Source organism: Eubalaena glacialis, chromosome 4 (genome assembly GCF_028564815.1).
Source record: "Eubalaena glacialis isolate mEubGla1 chromosome 4, mEubGla1.1.hap2.+ XY, whole genome shotgun sequence".
In the NCBI taxonomy this organism is placed as follows: Eukaryota; Metazoa; Chordata; class Mammalia; order Artiodactyla; family Balaenidae; genus Eubalaena; species Eubalaena glacialis.
Genome location: NC_083719.1, coordinates 177,479,532 through 177,497,269, shown reverse-complemented (window position 1 = coordinate 177,497,269; position 17,738 = coordinate 177,479,532). Strand labels below are relative to the sequence as shown.

Below are 17,738 nucleotides of genomic sequence, written 5' to 3'. Positions count from 1 at the left end.
ACAGGCCAAGGACATTTAAGGACAGAGTCCCAGGAGAACAAGAGCTCCCCCTTCCTTCACCTGTCAGGTCATACCTGAGTCCCACTCAGTGCTCACCTGCTTTCCTTCCTCACCCCCCCATAGAGCAATGATGCCTCAGGGAACACTTGGAACTGGTTGTACTTCATCCCCCTCATCATCATCGGCTCCTTTTTTATGCTGAACCTCGTGCTGGGTGTGCTGTCTGGGTAAGTCTCTGCTACTCCCCCCATCCCACTCCCCCTCACCATCTTTTTCCCAGGAAGAGGCCATCATTCTCCAGGCAGAGAATAGGCCTCTTCTCTTGCTTTGGGTTATTAGACAGTTATCAGCAAGCCATGTACAGGTGCATAAATTGTGCACTGCTGGAGGCACCCAGTGAAGGGACTCATGGGAGGTGAAATCCAGCCCAGCCTTCACTCACCAAGCTGTGCCGCTGGCACTGAGCTACCTCCACCCAGGGGGCAGGAAGCCTCTTTGTAATTTAGACCTCTCACTTGGAAGGTTTTCTCAAAATTTTCAGGCCCACAACCCAAAACACAAGAAAAGTCTATAGAGCTTTAATTTACATTTTTTCAAAGAAACAATTGGTTGGGTTTCCCCCCTCCCCTATTTTCCAAATATAAAATCGTAGCATACAATCAACCATGCATTTTCATGACACACATTGTCCCCTACCCCCAAGATTGTTTTTCTGGCTTAGTCATAAGTGAGTTTCATTTTTCTCACTACAAGAAGTCTGGGGACTGGTTTGGTACCTCCATGATGCCATGATGGACCCCAGCATCTTCTAGCTTTCCACTCTGACATCCTTATTGGAGACTTTCAATCTCATGGATGCTTCATGGTCTCAGAATAGCTGCTTCATGCTCACAAGATAGCCATCTCACATTCCAAACAGGAAGAGGAAGAAGGGAAACTGGAAAAGTCCTATATCACAGAAGTGAGGCTGCTGCAGAAATCTTCAGCTCATGTGTCATTAACTTAACTTAAAAGAGGGATGAAACTATTCTTTAGCCAGGAGTACAGAGAATGAGAATGGGGTATGCAGCCAGCAGTGGTTGGCATGGCATGGTTTATGGTTTTGTTTTTTTTCTCTAACTGGGTGCAGTTGTTGGGAAATGTGGAAGCTGGCAGAAATACCCACTCCTGTAATATTCTGATCTTCTCTCAGAAGACCTGATTCCTCTTGTTGAAATGCACTACCCTCCAGGGATTCTGAATCCCCAAACATACACACACACAGACTCCCTAAAATTTCTAAAACAGCCAGACCTGACTCTTCTGTGCTTCTTCAGGGAGTTTGCCAAAGAAAGGGAGCGGGTAGAGAACCGGCGGGCTTTTTTGAAGCTGAGGCGGCAGCAACAGATTGAACGAGAACTCAATGGGTACATGGAGTGGATCTCGAAAGCAGGTGAGGCCCTTTCATCCTGGGGCTCAGGAATTGAAATCCCAGGCCATGGAGCACACAGAGGGTCATGCATGCAGTTTGGAGATGGATGAGGGAGGGGTCATGATGGGAGGAGAAAGAGGATCTGCACTGGTAGTTCCAGTTTTTAGCAACAAGGATCCAGCGGGATGAAGCCAGGATATGACATACATAACACTTAAGAGCTTTAAAATCAGACATTGGTTTAGATCCCAACTCTGCCACCTCCTAGCAATGCACCTCACCTCCCTGTGCCTCAGTTTCCCTGCCTGTTAAACAGAGATAATGACAGTACCTACCTCATAAGGCTGTTTGAGGAGTCTCTAAGGTAATCCAAGCTAAGTCACCTAAGAAGAGCAGTGCCTCACATACAGTAGGTACATGTTTATTTGGTCAGCTATTTAAACACTTATGGGACACTTGCTGTGTGCCAGGCACTGTTCTAGGCACTGAGATTTGGTCTCTGCCTGCAGGATTCTGATAGTCTAGTGAGAGAGCAGAAAATAACCCAATACATATAATGTTGGATGTTGCCAAATGCTGAGAGGAAAAATAAACAGAGTAGGGGGCAGAAAACAGTCAGAGAAGGCAGGGTGATCAGAGAGGGTCTCTCTGAGGAGGTGACCTCTGAGCCGAGACCTGAAGGAAGTGAAAAAGGAAGCCATGTGGATGTCTAGGGGAAGGGCTTTCCAGGCAGAGGGAACAGCAAGTGCAAAGGCCCAGGGGTGGGAGTAGAGTTGAGTCATAGCAAGGAAGCTGTGTGTGGCTGGAGCAGCGTGAGGGGGAGAGTGGGAGAAAAGGAGGACAGGGAGGTGACGGGGGCCAAATCAGGCAAGATCTTATAGGCTATGGTAAGGAGGTCGGTTTTTATTTTGAAGGAGGTAGGGATGATGTTGGCTTTAGGACCATCGTTGAAGTGGGGCTGGGAGTCAGAAGCAAGTGAGCAGCACATTTCTGGCTGATTGAGTTGTCACTCAGCAAGGGGAGAGTAGAGTGGCCAGGAGGACCCTTCTCCTTCTTGGTCCAAGGGAACCCATCCCCAGGAGAGTCCTCCAGACATTGGAGCTTAACTATGTGCTCTTCCTCTTCAGAAGAGGTGATCCTCGCCGAGGATGAAACCGACGGGGAGCAGAGGCATCCCTTTGATGGTAACTGCTCTGAACCTGGCTCCTGGGGTGGGGGTGGGTCCCAGGGGACACAGGAGGAGCCGGGGCTGGGGGGACAGGCTACTCCATTCTGAGGGGGCTTCCAGGGAATGGATGTTCAGTGCCCAGGTGATGCCAAGAACAAGCACAAGACCAGGTCAGGCTCAGGAAGATAAAGGGAATGGTGGGAATCTGCTTCCTTGAGGAATTTCAGGACCTTGGCACAGGGTTTCCGTTTCTTGCCTGCCCTTTCTGCTTTGACCACGTGCCCAGCTTCTTCTGCTTTGTGCCTCCATTTTCCCCATCTGTCAAATGGGCACGATAATAATCATACCTACCTTAGTTGATTGTTTATGAGGATTATAGTAATTATTGCAAATAGAATGCATAGAACAGTGTCTGGCTCGGGGTCAGCCCCATTTGTGTTCACTAAGTAAAATAAATAATAATTTCACCAATGGGAATTCCCTGGCAGTCCAGTGGTTAGGACTTGGCGCTTTCACTGCAGTGGCCCGGGTTCAATCTGTGGTCGGGGAACTAGGATCCCGCAAACCACACAGCACAGCCAAAAATAAAATGAATTAAATTAAAAAAAAAAAATTTCACCAAGAATCCAGCTTACTATTAAGGACAGTTGTCTCACATGTTAGAAAGTTGTCTAGACAGAGCAATGACTTTGGATTGAAGAGAGACCAGGAGTGAGAAGGAAGGAAAGGAGCTGGGGCCCTATCTCAGTCGGTTACAAAATGGATTTTGGGGAGAGGGAAAGAGATTACCCTTGGGGGTGTCTAAATCACTTTATTGGAAGTATATGCCTGCACTCACTGTCCCCCGGCGAGCTCTTGAGGGTGGAGAACCTAAATACCGAGGAAGGGCTTCCACAGTCCCAGCCCGCCTAGCAAGTGTGCTAAAGGTTAAGGGGTGCACTGTTTTCACAGGAGTCACTACATATCCAATCCTAGGGCTCCTAGAGGGAAAATGACGGCTGAGAGCCCAGACTTAGAGTCAGACTGAACGGGATTTGGTTCTCATCTTTACCCCTTGGGCAAAGTCACGTAACCTCCCTAAGCCTCTGTCTCCACATCTGTGAAATGCGCATGCTCTTACTTTCCACCAAACCAGACCACCACGCGGGTAAAATCCAACAACACATAGAAAGTCCCTGGTAGAGCGCCCAGCACCCCAGGACACACTCAGTCGATGTCGTTTTTTGTAGCAAAAAGGGTAACGTCTTTTTCTCTTGCCATGTTTCCATTGTTGGAGCTCTGCGGAGAGCCACCATAAAGAAAAGCAAGACAGACCTGCTCAACCCCGAGGAGGCTGAGGATCAGCTGGCCGATATTGCCTCCGTGGGTAAGTCTTGCTGCTGCCGCCTGGCAGTCGTTTATTACTGATCGCCCTCGAGATGGAGTGTGAGAGCTTGGGGGACCAGGCTGGCTAGATTTGGGTCTTGATTCTACTCCTTACCACCTGTGTGTCCTGGGGCAGATGACATGATTATGAGAATAACAACAGAGCATGTCTTTTCATATTATTGGGAGGAGAAATAAAACTAATCTACATATAGGGACTCCCCTGGCAGTCCAGTGGTTAAGACTCCGTGCTTCCACTGCAGGGAGCACAGGTTCCATCCCTGGTCGGGGAACTAAGATCCCACATGCCGCGTGGCGTGACCAAAAGAATAATAATAATAATCCACATTGAGCATTTAGAACAACATGTGGCAGAGAATAAGGTCCCCATGATATTGGCTAATATTATTATTTATTAATTATTTATGAATAAGATTATTATTGTTCACTAGTTCTCATTGAGGGGCTACATTTATTAGGTGCCCAATTGTGAACAAGACAGAGACCAAATCCCCACCCATGTGGAGCTTGCCATCCAGTGCAGAAAATAGATATTAAACAGGTCATTACACAAATAAACCTGTAATGATAACAGCACTGCAGAGGAGACGCCCCGCGCTCAGCCTGCTCTGGAAGAGTGGAGTGTGGTCAGGGAGGGCTTCTCAGAGGAGGTGACATTGACACTGAGAACTGACGGGTGGGTAGGGGTTCACCATGGCAGTGAGAGCAGAGAGAAGGCTGTGCTCGGGCTGTTGCTGTTGGTTATCTCCAAGGGCAGCGTTTGAGGTGGGAGAGGACATTGACTTCTTTCCTTCTCACCCCTCTTGATTGAGACTGTGTTGCTTTCGATCTTCTCCAAGGAGACTCTACTATCTTTTGAAATGGGTTTTTAAAAATTCCGATTATGAAGGGAATTCCCTGGCAGTCCAGTGGTTAGGACTCTGCGCTTTCACTGCCCAGGGTGTGGGTTCAATCCTTGGTGCAGGAACGAAGATCCCGAAAGCTGCATGAGTACAGCAAAATTAAAATTAAAATAAATAAAAATAAAAATTCCAGTTATGAAGAGTGGGTGGGGGAGCTTCCAGGCAGAGGAAATAAGACAAGACTCTGAGGGGAGAAGGCATTAAGGCTGATGGGGTATATGGAGCATAGAGGCAAGGATGAGAGATGGAGGGAATTCAAAATATACACGTGTTTCTGGGACTTCCCTGGCAGTGCAGTGGTTAGGACTCGGCGCTTCCACTGCAGGGTGCACGGGTTCGATCTCCGGTCGGGAAACTAAGATCCCACAAGCCTTGAGTCGCGGCCAAAAAAAAAAAAAATCAAAATATATGCGTGTTTCTAATCCCCAGGAACCAACTACTTCATACTCTGCTTTTTTCATTCACCCCTAGTTTATAAGCTTACTGCTGAGTTTCAAAATGATTTCCGTCACTGTCCCACACTCCAGAGGGTGGCTACACTATGGTTTGCTCAGCGTGGCTTTATTATGTGGTGTTTGAGTTGTTTCCAATTTTTGCCCTTACGAGGAGCTCTGCTGGGAACATTTACGTACAATGACTCCTCCCACCCTTTGGGCGGATTTCCTTGGGGATAATTATAGGATCAAAGATATTAACAGGTTTTCAACTCATTCACAGAGCCATTCTGAGTTTCAAAAACATTGAACCCATTTATAAACCTGCCAAGTATGCAGACACTCACGGATTCTCCCACACCGGCCATTGCCTATTACCCGTTTAATTTCCTTTCCCAGATAAGTCGGTTTGTAATGATACCTTAAAGCTTGTTTTCATTTGCATTTTTAATTTCTAGCCAAAACACTCTTTTCCTCGTAATGATGAACAAGTCCTGTTTCCACTTGTGGATACATCTGTTTCTCTCCTTCCAGCAAATTCAGGAATTGGAGTGCTCCATCAATGCTCTGTGAATTTGATCCATTACATCTGTCCCACATCTTTTCCCATTTAGGTTGCTTCCATTTTTCTAATCTGTTTTGTTATATTTTGATAGGCAAATATTTTTTGTCTATACCACATTTATTAAATGTCAGGCACTGAAAAAAACAGGGTACCCAAGATCTCCTCTATGGATAAGATTGGGTACCTGTTCTTAATTAACAGGGAGATATTATTTTTCATCAGTCCTTCTAAAAAAGATGAAAAAGTGATACCACCCAGTGTTGGCAACGATGAGGAGAAATGGGCATAGCCATATGCCGTTGTCAGGAATGTAGGTTGCAGTGTTTCTGATGTATGGTTTGGCATTATTTAATTATTGATGTTTATATTCTTTGACCTAGAATTTCTGCTTCAAAACATTTCTTCACATATGCGAAAGATCTATGTACCAACCTCTTCTCAGCAGCACTGTTTCTGGTATTCAAAAAAGTAAAAACCAGAAACAACCCGTGTGCCCCCAAATAGGGAGATGGTTAAAGAAATTATAGTATTTATATACAATTGAATACTCTGCTGCCAGGAAAAAGAATGGAGTTGCTGTGGCATGGAAAGATGTCTGAAATATATTTTTTGGTGAAAAAAAGCAAGTTGTACAACAAAATGTAAAATGTGTGGTCCCATTTTGAAAACAATATTAAGAAGTGTGAGAGGTACTTAAAGATGTGGAAATTGGAGGGATTGCAAAGGATTTTCACTTTCTCCATGACATGTTCCTGGAATGGATGGATTAGTGACAGGCATTACTTTTGAAATCAGAAAAGTAATTAGGCAAGTTTAAAGTTACTTAAAAGCAACAGAGACTAATTATAAGGAGTCTAAGAGCTATCCAAGGCAGGAAGGAATTTGTCTGGTGGAAGAGCAAAGAAAGCTTCGTGAAGGAGGCATTTTTTAACTGGGCTTCACGTGCAATGGGAGAGTATTATTAGTTCACTGAGGTCACCATAATAAAATAGCACAGACTGGGTGACTTATTTTTTTAAAACAGAAACTTACTTTCTCATAGTCCTGGAGGCTGGAAGTCCAAGGTCAAGGTGTTGGCAGGGTTGGTTTCTGGTGTGGCCTTTCTCCTTGGTTCATAGATGGTTGTCTTCCTCTGTGTCTTCACGTGGTCTTTCCTCCATGTGTGTCTGTGTCCTAATCTCTTCTTATAAGGACGCCAGTCATAGAGGATTAAGGCCCACCCTAATGATCTCATTTTAATTTAATTACCTCTTGAAAGGCCCTCTCTCCAAATACAGTCACATTCTGAGATCCCGGGGGCAGGGTGGGGGTTGGTTAGAACTTCAACATATGAATTTGTGGGAGGTTATGGTTCAGCTCCTAACGAGGGGGGAGTGGGGATGATCCAGGAAGCCATGATAGATTCACAGAGGGTTTGTCTGTGGGAGACCCCGGGGCTCGAATTTGTGGCTGACATAAGAAAACTTGCTACTTGGAGAACCCAGATTCAAGGCTGGCATTTGATAAATGTGTGATAAAAGGAAGACGAGAAACCGAAGTTGAAAGCTGTCACACTGAATAAGTGCCAGCGCTGTCCCACAGCACCTCTGTTAAGAAAGCAGGTGACTTTCAACTTTGTAGATGGGTCCAAAACACAGGCCAGTGGCTTGTTCTCCCAGGACAGGTTTGCTACAGGCAAACCCACCTAAAGCCAGCTCCCTTGCCTGATAGATCAAAAACCCACAGGAAGGGGCCCCTATGCTAGCAGGGGCTTCCTAAACAATCCTGAAAGAGACCTCTGAAATTCCAGGGTTCTGACAAGGAAATGCCTTTACCTTTATTTATTTATGTAAAATAATAATAATAATAATGTGTTTCAAAGTCAGGCAGGAACTGTGTGGCATTTGCCCTCATGTTGTACCCTAGTAAATGCAGCTTTATGTAACTGATGATTCTACTGTGCTGTCAGCTCATTTGATAAACACATTACAAAACAGTTTCATGTAGAGTTGATCAACTGACTGCTGAAATATGGACCTTGAGTCATTGTTAGGAAAAATTGAGCCATGAATGGAATCTGCCATCACAACACAGGTTCTTTAGGAAAATCAGATTCCATTTAGATGGTTTTAAGGGTATAAGCTCAGTGTGGGCTGTATTCATTTGCTAGGGCTGCTGTCACAAAGTACCACGAACTGGGTGGCTTAAAACAACAGAAGTGTATTCTCTCACAGCTCTGGAGGCCAGAAGTTAAACCATCCAAAAATAAATAAATAAAATAAATAAATTTATAAAAATTAAAAAAAGTTAAACCATCCAAAAATAAATAAATAAAATAAATAAATTTATAAAAAATAAAAAAGTTAAACCATCCAAAAATAAATAAATAAAATAAATAAATTTATAAAAATAAAAAAAAGTTAAACCAGAAGTCCAAACAGAGATCAAGATGTTGGCAGGGCCGTGCTGCCTCTGAAGACTTTAGGGGAGAATCTGCCCCCACGCTTTTCTCTTAGCTTCTGGTGTTGTCGGCAATCCTGGGCTCTCTTTGGCTTTTACTTGCCTCACTCCAATTTCTGCCTCTGTCATCACTTGGTCCTTTCCTGTGTATCTCCGTGTCTCTTCTCCTCTTATAAGGATACCAGTCATTGGATTTAGGGCTCACTCTAATCGAGTCTGACCTCATCTTAACTTGGTGTCATCTCCAAAGACCCTATTTCCAAATAAAGTCATATTCACGGGTACCAGGGGTTAGGGACATCTCTTTGAAGGACAGTTCAACCCACAATTTGGGAAGCACCTATTTCAATTTACAGTGAATTTGACGAGCATATAAATTGCCCCAAATCCCAAGATTCAGCCTTGGTGGTGCCATACTGCTGTCCTCACCGTGGAACATTCCTGACTAGGACTGGTCGCCTCTGGCTCTTGACTCCTTGAATGTAGCTGATCTGAACTGAAATGTGCTTCATACTAACACATTAGATTTGGAATACATAGTACCAAAAAAAAAAAAAAAAGAGTGTAAAATATCTCTTTAATGTATTTCTATATCGATTCCACATTGAAATTGATATCTTAGATATATGGGGTTTCATAAAATAGCTTATTAAAATTATTTTTAAAATCTAAGGATTGCCAGCAATTACAGTTCCAGACCACAGAGGAAAAGTATAGACAAGAGTGTATAGAAAAAGGGAGCATGGGTCAGAGTGAGTATGAAATGCAATAAATAGAGTAGACAGTACAGAGCTGGCACACGGCCTGGCATGCAGTAGGTGTTTAGTTAATATTCACTTTCCTCTCCATTCCTGATGAGTGAGATGCCTATTATGGGATATGTCTCCAAGCCCTGTGATCAGGAAAGACTTCCTCCAGGCGTTGATATGTGAACAGGTCTTGATTTCAGCTCTTAGGGTTGTAGTAAGAGATTTTAATCTTACCAATAAGCATGATGTGCCAGCATCATGCTAGGGGGTGTTAACTCATTGATTTCTCCCAACGGCCCTGTGAGGTGGAAGGCACTGGGGTCCCAGGATGCAAGGTGACTTGTCCGAGGTCATCTGCCCAAGGTCACTCACCGGTTGGTGATGGAGCTGGGTTTCCATGTGACTCCAGCAGGAGTTGGGGTAAGGGGCCTCCTTCCTGGTGTGATTGCCAAGCCTTGTGGATGCCTGTGGGTCTGGGCACATCTTTGGGAGCCATAAGGACCAGAAATGTCCCAACTGGGAAGGGGTGTGAAGATCCACCCTAGGGTTCCCAATGCCCGTGGGGTCAGGCAGGTGGTGGACATGAGGGAAGGATCCAGCCACTGGACCTGGCCAACTGCTGCTGGGCAGGAATGTGGTCCCTTCCTCACGGCCACATGTTCCAGGAGTGAGTGCAGCATGGTGGCCAAGAGCACAGGCTCTGAACTAACTCAACACTTCTTAACCAGTTACTGGACTCCCCTCAGTCTCTGTTTGCTCAGGGTGTAAAATGGTGTTAATGATGGTCCCTACTTCCTAAGGTTGTGATGAGGAGCTTACTGTGTAAAATGCATCCCCCGCAGTGCCTTCTAAATGTTCAAAAAATGTCAGCTGTTATTTTCATTCATGAGAAGCTGAAATCCATATTTTTATGGAAAATCTCCCAGTTTTTAAATGTAGACCAATAATTTTAACTTTCACAAACCCAGGATGAACCAGTATGGCCCCTGGGGTGCCAACTCACAACCTCTGTTTAGAATTTTGCTAATAGGAAGAGGCATCCTGAGAGATGTTTTCTGTGTCCCATGCCTGGCTGGTGTGATGAGGTTGATGAAGTGCTTGATGGATGAACGTATAAATGAACAAATGAATGAATGGATGGATGGATGGATGAACAAATGAATAATGGATGGGTGGATGGATGAATGAATGTGTGAAAAAATGATGAATGAAGAAACAAATTGGTGAATTAATGAATGCACTAATGAACAAATGATGAAAGAATGAATGAATGACAGACATACCAATGAGTGAACAAATGAATGAATGCACAAATAAATGAATGAATGAGCACACTAATGAATAAATGAAAGAATGAATGAACCAATGAGGAACAATAAACAAATGAATGCAATGGAAGATTTTCAAGAGGAGGTATTTTAGAAGGTAAAATCAATCTATCCAAAACTGAGCTCTGAACCTCCCCCCTATCCCTCCCAGGGCTCAGGCCAAAAACCTTGGCTTCTCCCTCTCTCTTCCACCCACACTTGGTCCATCAGCAAACGTTGAAATCTACCTTTAACAATACATCCCAAATCTGCCCACTCTTCTTCCTTCTCAGCCACTATGGAGTGGTGGTCCCATTATCATTTGCCTGGACTAGAGCAGTCACCTCCTCCCTGCTCCTGCCCTTGCCTTCCACAGTCTGTTCCCCCCACAGCAGCCAGGGGGCACCTGTGAACCCCAGTCAGGTCACATCCCTCCTCTGCTCAAACCCTCCATGGCTCCCACCTCACTCAAAACAGAAGCCCAAGTTCTCCCCACAGCCCCCAAGGCCCTTCACAACCTGCCCAGCCTCCTCCCTACCCTCACCTCTTCCCTTTTCCCACCTGAACCACTCCACTCCAGCCACACTGTTCTCTTTATGCTGTTCCCACAAATATGTCAGGCAGGCACATTCCTGCCTCAGGGCCTTTGCACTTGCTATTTCCTCTGCATAAGGCACCTAAGATACTAAGGTAACTCAGGCCAACCCCTTCACCTTAACCACTTGATTTAATACTGCAGCCTGCCCAGTGGTCCCTCCTGGGGGGTCCCAGTCCCCTTATTTTGCTCTACTTTCTCTTTTTTCCAAAGCACTTTTCACCTTCCATCACACTATTTTTTTAAAATATTTACTTATTTATTTATTTATTTGGCTGTGCCAGGTCTTAGTTGCAGCACGCAGGATCTTTAGTTGTGGCATGTGAACTCTTAGTTGCAGCATGTGGGATCTGGTTCCCTGATCAGGGATCAAAGCCGGGTCCCTTGCATTGGGAGTGTGGAGCCTTAGCCACTGGACCACCAGGGAAGTCCCCCATCATGCTATTAATTTACTATTTATTATATTATGTGTGCTGTCTGTCTCCCCCACTGGAGTATCAGTCCCAGGAGTGCAGGACTCTGTTAACGTGTATCTGGAACACCTGGGACAGAGCCTGGCACAGTAGGTACCTTGTAAATGCTTGGGAGCAAAAATATATGTAGGCAGAGGGCACAGCTGTCTCATTCTTTGGTGATTATTTCTAAAGTGAAATGTCCATGGAAAACTAGGATCCTGTCCACACCTCCTCCTGGAGGCTTTCCAAGTATGGTCCATGCAGTTCTGCACTGGGAGTCCTGAGCAGAGGCTCCTGCCTTATCCCACCCTATAGCATGACCCCCCCAGAGTCATCAGACATGGCCAGGAGAGGAAGATACGGAAAGTTGGCTCCAGCAATGAAGAGTCATCAGCCTCCCCGTTGACATCCTGAGCGCTCATTGGTTATTTCCAATACTATTATTTTCAGGGACATCACCTTCTCATAAGCTCCATCTCTGGAAAGCTAAGCCCATAGGTCATGATGGTTCCCAGGGGCTTCCTTGCTTGGGAGGCTAATGGATTCCCTGGCCACAATCCGTGCCTGGGCTATGCATTGGTTAATTTCCTCTGCAGGAACACCTTGACATTCTCCATCCTTTCCCTGGCAGGGTCTCCCTTCGCCCGAGCCAGCATTAAAAGTGCCAAGCTGGAGAACTCAACTTTTTTTCACAAAAAGGAGAGGAGGATGCGTTTCTACATCCGCCGCATGGTCAAAACTCAGGCCTTCTACTGGACTGTGCTCAGTCTGGTAGCCCTCAACACGCTGTGTGTCGCTATCGTTCATTACAACCAGCCCGAGTGGCTCTCCGACTTCCTCTGTGAGTACCTCCTGGCCCCGCCCCCACCGGCTCCCTGATCCCTTCCTCACACCCTTTTTCCAGTTCTCTTTCTCTGATGGTATGTGTTCCTTCTTTGGTCCTCATTGACTTTGCCCTTTCATTTGGCCATGTCTACAACTCAACTTGGGGGCTGATATTGCTGCTGCCACAATGACAGAACCCAATTTCTTTGGGCCTGAGCTGGAAGCTGGAATTTAGGCCACCAGAGACTTTCATGATCAGTTTCTAAGAAAGGCACATAGGGGTGCATTGGAAGAGAGACAGAGAGAGTCAGAGACTGCAAGACAGCCAGATAGAGACAGAAACATACATGTGATTTCTAGGTGCATCTCTGGGAATCAAATAATTTATGGTTGAGAGATGGGGGCACATTAGAGATAAAAAAGTGACCCGTATGTTGTACCCATTTTCTATCCTCATTTCTGACTCTCTGCTTCTTCCCTTTTCTTTCAAACCTTCTGCTTCTTTCCCCTTTCGTCTCCTGTCCTTTTGACTTCCTTATGTCTGGGATTCATTCCTAGAAGATACCCTCTAACAAGTGTGAAAACATCTTGCTCCCTCAGTGGGTACCAGGATTTCCAAGGCTTTGCCCTTTTGGGCCTATTCCAAGATTTCAGGAATTAATGTGAGATAGTATCAAAACTGATGACCAGGTTGGGGGAAAAGAAGCAGTGCAAGGTGGGGAGACCTCTGAGCAGGATTTAAAAAGTAAAGAGCTCTGAGGAATCAACAAGAGTGATGGCTGGACAGTGAGGAAGGCAAGTGGATATCTTGGCTCTGGCTTATGGGCCCCGAGTGAGGGCTCCCCAAAACCTTTTTTCCTGCTGGCTGCCCTCCTCCTACATCTACTGGCTTGTCTGACTTAGGTCTGTAGATTCTCTGCCCTTCTGACCTGGTTCAGAATTAACCCAGACAACCGTTGGAGAAGTTGAGTCTTCAGCCTAGAGAGGCCTGGTCCAGGTCATTGTCTCCTTGTAACCCTCATTGTTCCCAGTCATGTTGGCTGACCGGCCCCCCCCGAGGACACTCCCCAGGGGCCAGTTCTCCTTCCGAGAGCCCTGACCTAGTTCCAACCTTAGTAATTGCATTTAGTCCCCCTGGAGTCACTTATAAATGAGAACTATTTACTTTTTGTCTTAACCTCCTCTGATAGCCTATTTTTAATCTCCCATATTCTCCCCACTAATCACCTTGCTCTATCTGTCCTGGTTCAGGAACAGGGGGTTGGGACTTCCCGCCTGGGGCCTCTGTGTCTGTAAACGTCCTTTAATTATCAATTTCCAGTTGAGAATACTGCAACACAGAGAGGTTAAGCAACTTGCCCAGAGTCACACAGCTAGTTAGTGATGTAGCCAGGATTTGAACCCAGAGTCCAAGCTGTATCTGATGGTACATCCCTGCCCTGAATCCCAGGTAACCTGGGGTCTTGATGCCTGCCCTGCCCCTAACTCTCCGTGTGACCTTGGACAAGCTCTTACCATTGTCCATCAATCAAACACATCTTCAGTTATAAGGCACTCTTTTATTTTTATTTTATGTGCCACTAAGAAATAAAACAATGCTGCCATCTTAACTAGGACATGCCAATTTTAAGATACACCCGTTTCGGAGATGTCAAAATGTGAACAAAAATATGTGTCTTGGAATCAATGAAGTGTAGTCGTTTCTCTGGGTCTCAAATTCCTCTTCTGTACTTGGTGGAAATTGGATTTGATGACCCTGAAAGTTCTTCCAGACCCACTAGTGCTACAGAAGTAATTCTCTCAGGTCTTGTGCATCACCAGCTATCATATTTCCATGGTAACTGGGGAACAAGTATCTTGGAAACGCTTAAGTTCTCCCAGAGTTTCTTCTGATGGTTCTTGGAATACACCAGATGTTATGGACAGATTTCCCTTGCTGACATTTTGGTCCCAGGGGCCCTGGAGACCCTAGAGTTTCCCTCAGACACTAGGAGCTCCCTGGAGTCCTAAAACTAAGGGCAAGTTTCAATCAGGAATGAGTGGGTAAGACCTTAACAGTCAGTTCAAACCACCTCTTAAAAGAATGATATAACAGGGAATTCCCTGGTGGTCCAGTGGTTAGGACTCTGCGCTTTCACTGCCGAGGGCCCGGGTTCAACCCCTGATTGGGGAACTAAGATCCCACAAGCTGTGCGGTACAGCCAAAAAAAAAAAGAAAAAGAAAGTAAAATCACAAAGAACTAGAAAAAAATCTTACACCATTAAAAAAAAGAATGATATAACAAATACCCTTGACCTTCAAACAGAGTTAGCTATGTGACCAAAATGGAATTCTTGGAGGTTTGGGTCCTCTGTCTTCCCTTTCTGTATGCTTTCTTCCCCTCAGAATTCCTCCTTACCTCTCCTTCCCCTCCAGTAGGTGACTACTCATGCCCTTCCTGACCCCTCAACTTCCTACCCCACCAAGAAAGCCATCTCAGAAAAGGGACTGCTATTAAACATTTCTTTGCTGGAGCAAACAAATAACCATGAGTTACCTCTCCCCAAGGTATTTGCACCATTATGCTTTCTCACCAAAAAACAAAAGGCTTTATCTTGCATCACGACTTTCAGGCATCAGCAAGACAGGATTTCCAAGGGACGTGAAGTTCGGAGAAAAGCCATGCCTTAGATTAGTGGCCTGTGGTGCTCCAACTAAGTCCCCAGCACAAGGATTACAAATAGAACACTGTCATGATTTCTATTTCTATTATTCCTTTGGAACTCAGACATATAAAGTGGTTTAGTCATAATTCTTAGATTATGACATGCTGGCATTATGGAACCACTTTATTTTGTTAGTTATCCAATTAGTTAGTCAGTTAGCTGTTAGTCAGTTAGTTAATTCATTCATTTGTTCATTTTAAAAACATAGTAAGATGTATAAAATAAACAACAAGGACCTACTGTGTAACACAGGGAACTATATTCAATATCTTGTAATAACCCATAAGGGAAAAGAATCTGAAAAAGAATATATATAAAACTAAATCACTTTGCTGTATACCTGAAACATTATAAATCAACTATACTTCAATTTAATTTTTTTAAATTAATTAATTAACTTTTTAAAAAAATAATATAGTAAGCATGCAGGGACCCACCAGCCAGGGTTGCAATTAACAGGAATGTCAGAGCCACCTGGAACCTCCCCCCACAGATCTAACCTCCTCTGTTTTCCCCCCTCTCCCTTCTAGACTATGCAGAATTCATTTTCTTAGGACTCTTTATGTCCGAAATGTTTATAAAAATGTACGGGCTTGGGACACGGCCTTACTTCCACTCTTCCTTCAACTGTTTTGATTGTGGGGTAAGTGGTCTGGTTTCTAAGGATTTCAATTCTCCAGCTCTAGCTTAGAATGGCTGACACCTGGGGACATCCAAAAGCAAGAAGTAGGATCACCCCTGGATACGAGAGACTCTGCTGAATGCAAAAGGAATGAAAGGACAATCCCAACTTCAGCAAGGATACAGAGCCCCTAGAACCCTCCTCAACCACTGCTATAGTGGGAGGGGAAATTTGTGGACCCTTTTTGGAAAGCAGGATTGACCTGGCGATTCCACTGCTAGGGATTCACCCTAGAGAAACTCACACAGATGCCCAGGAGACACATACAAGAATGTCCTGAGCAGCCTCGCTAGTCCCAGACCAAACGACCCAAATATTCCTTTGCAATAGAGTGGATAAAGTTGTGGCCTAGCCACATAATGGAATTCTCTGCACCAACGAGAGGCAACCAAAAACAGCCACACCCATCAGCCACATAATACTGCACAAAAGGAAGCAAGACACTGACAAAACCAGTCTATACAGCATGATTCTGCAGCATGATTCTGCTGATGAAAGTTCAGATGGGTAAAACTAAGCTATATGGATTACGGAGGATCCTTGAACGCTTTAAAAAGGCAAAGACCTCGAAAACATTATGATAAGCGAAAGAAGCCAGACATAAAATAAAAGGTCACATATTACATATTTCCATTTATATGAAATATCCAGAACAGGCAAATCTCCAGTGACAGAAAGTAGATTAGTGGTTGCCAGCGGCCGGGAAGAGGGGGATGGAGAGTGGCTGCTAATGGGTCCGGGGTCTTCTTGGGGGGTGATGGTTATACAACATGGTGAATGTACTAAAGGCCACTGAATTGTGCAGTATTTTAAGTTAACCATTCTGGTTAATTTTATGTTATGTGAATTCCACCTCAATTTGTTAAATGCAAATGGTTAAAGGAAATGGTTAGCATAAAATTCAAGGTGGTGGCTATGTCTAGGGGTCCCTGGAGGCTTTCAGGCTGCTGATGTGTCTTATTTCTCGACATAGGTGGTGGTTTCGTGGGCATTCGCGCTGTAATTATGTGTTTCATGAATTCTTTGTGCTCATCAGCTCTTAAGTTAAAAAAGAGAAGGGATGAGAGGGGTCTGAGACCCTCACCCTGATTCTATTTGAGGGTGGGAGTTGGATTGGGTTCCTGCAAGGTTCAGACCCAGGGCACGTTTGCAAGGAGCCTGGACATAAGACCGGGTCCTCTGTTCTAGGTCATCATCGGGAGCATCTTTGAGGTCATCTGGGCCGTCATAAAACCCGGCACATCCTTTGGAATCAGTGTGTTACGAGCCCTCAGGTTATTGCGTATTTTCAAAGTCACAAAGTAAGTCTTTGGGGTTCCCTGGCATCCGGATGGGAATGGGGATGGGGGCCAGGGTGGGGCCACCTCCACCATGTTGGGAAGGTGGGCTTAGCTGCTGCCACCCTGGCCCAGCCTGACCCCCACCCCCCAACCCTGGCCTCTGTTGGCAGGTACTGGGCATCTCTCAGGAACCTGGTCGTCTCTCTTCTCAACTCCATGAAATCCATCATCAGCCTGTTGTTCCTCCTTTTCCTGTTCATCGTCGTCTTTGCCCTTCTGGGAATGCAACTCTTTGGTGGCCAGTGAGTGCTCAGCAGATTCTCTGACTTCTGCTTCCCTGGGGTCCAGCCCAGGGCCTCCCACCCCCAGGCACCTCGCTCAGTGCCTCCAGAGACCCAGGCCCACCTGCATCACACAGTCTGCCCTCCTCGTGACCTGGATGCCCAGTGCACTCACCCAGATGAGTGGGGCCCTGGGTGCCACGCAGGGTGTCCTTTTAGGGGACAGAGATACTGCCCTGGAAACAAGATACTGAGCCAAGCCCTCAGAACACCTGAGGTGGGACCAACGTGAAATGTCTGTGTCCTCTCTGCAGGTTTAATTTCGATGAAGGGACTCCTCCTACCAACTTCGACACCTTTCCAGCAGCAATAATGACGGTATTTCAGGTACAACCTTCACCCAGCCCCATGAATGCAGGGCCATACAGGGAAGCACCAGAGTTCATCAGGAGGCAGAGGGAGCGGAGAACGTGGGCAGGAGCCTTTATTGTGGTTTCCACAGGAAGAAATGGGCAAGGCACATTAATCAGGCTTAGGATTGGCTAGTTTAAAT

At 45.5% G+C, this 17,738-nt stretch overlaps 1 protein-coding gene across 3 annotated transcripts in view; it reads left to right on the top strand.

Moving 5' to 3' along the window:
• CACNA1A (calcium voltage-gated channel subunit alpha1 A) overlaps window positions 1-17,738 on the top strand; it is a 235,705-nt gene that overhangs the window by 132,899 nt on the left and 85,068 nt on the right. For all 3 annotated transcript variants that reach the window (XM_061188732.1, XM_061188733.1, XM_061188734.1), the window contains exons 7-15: window positions 124-227; window positions 1,317-1,432; window positions 2,539-2,595; window positions 3,856-3,945; window positions 12,043-12,252; window positions 15,473-15,585; window positions 16,813-16,925; window positions 17,075-17,206; window positions 17,500-17,572. In XM_061188732.1, the coding sequence (XP_061044715.1) occupies window positions 124-227; window positions 1,317-1,432; window positions 2,539-2,595; window positions 3,856-3,945; window positions 12,043-12,252; window positions 15,473-15,585; window positions 16,813-16,925; window positions 17,075-17,206; window positions 17,500-17,572 (1,008 nt within the window). The remainder of the gene's footprint in view (window positions 1-123; window positions 228-1,316; window positions 1,433-2,538; window positions 2,596-3,855; window positions 3,946-12,042; window positions 12,253-15,472; window positions 15,586-16,812; window positions 16,926-17,074; window positions 17,207-17,499; window positions 17,573-17,738) is intronic.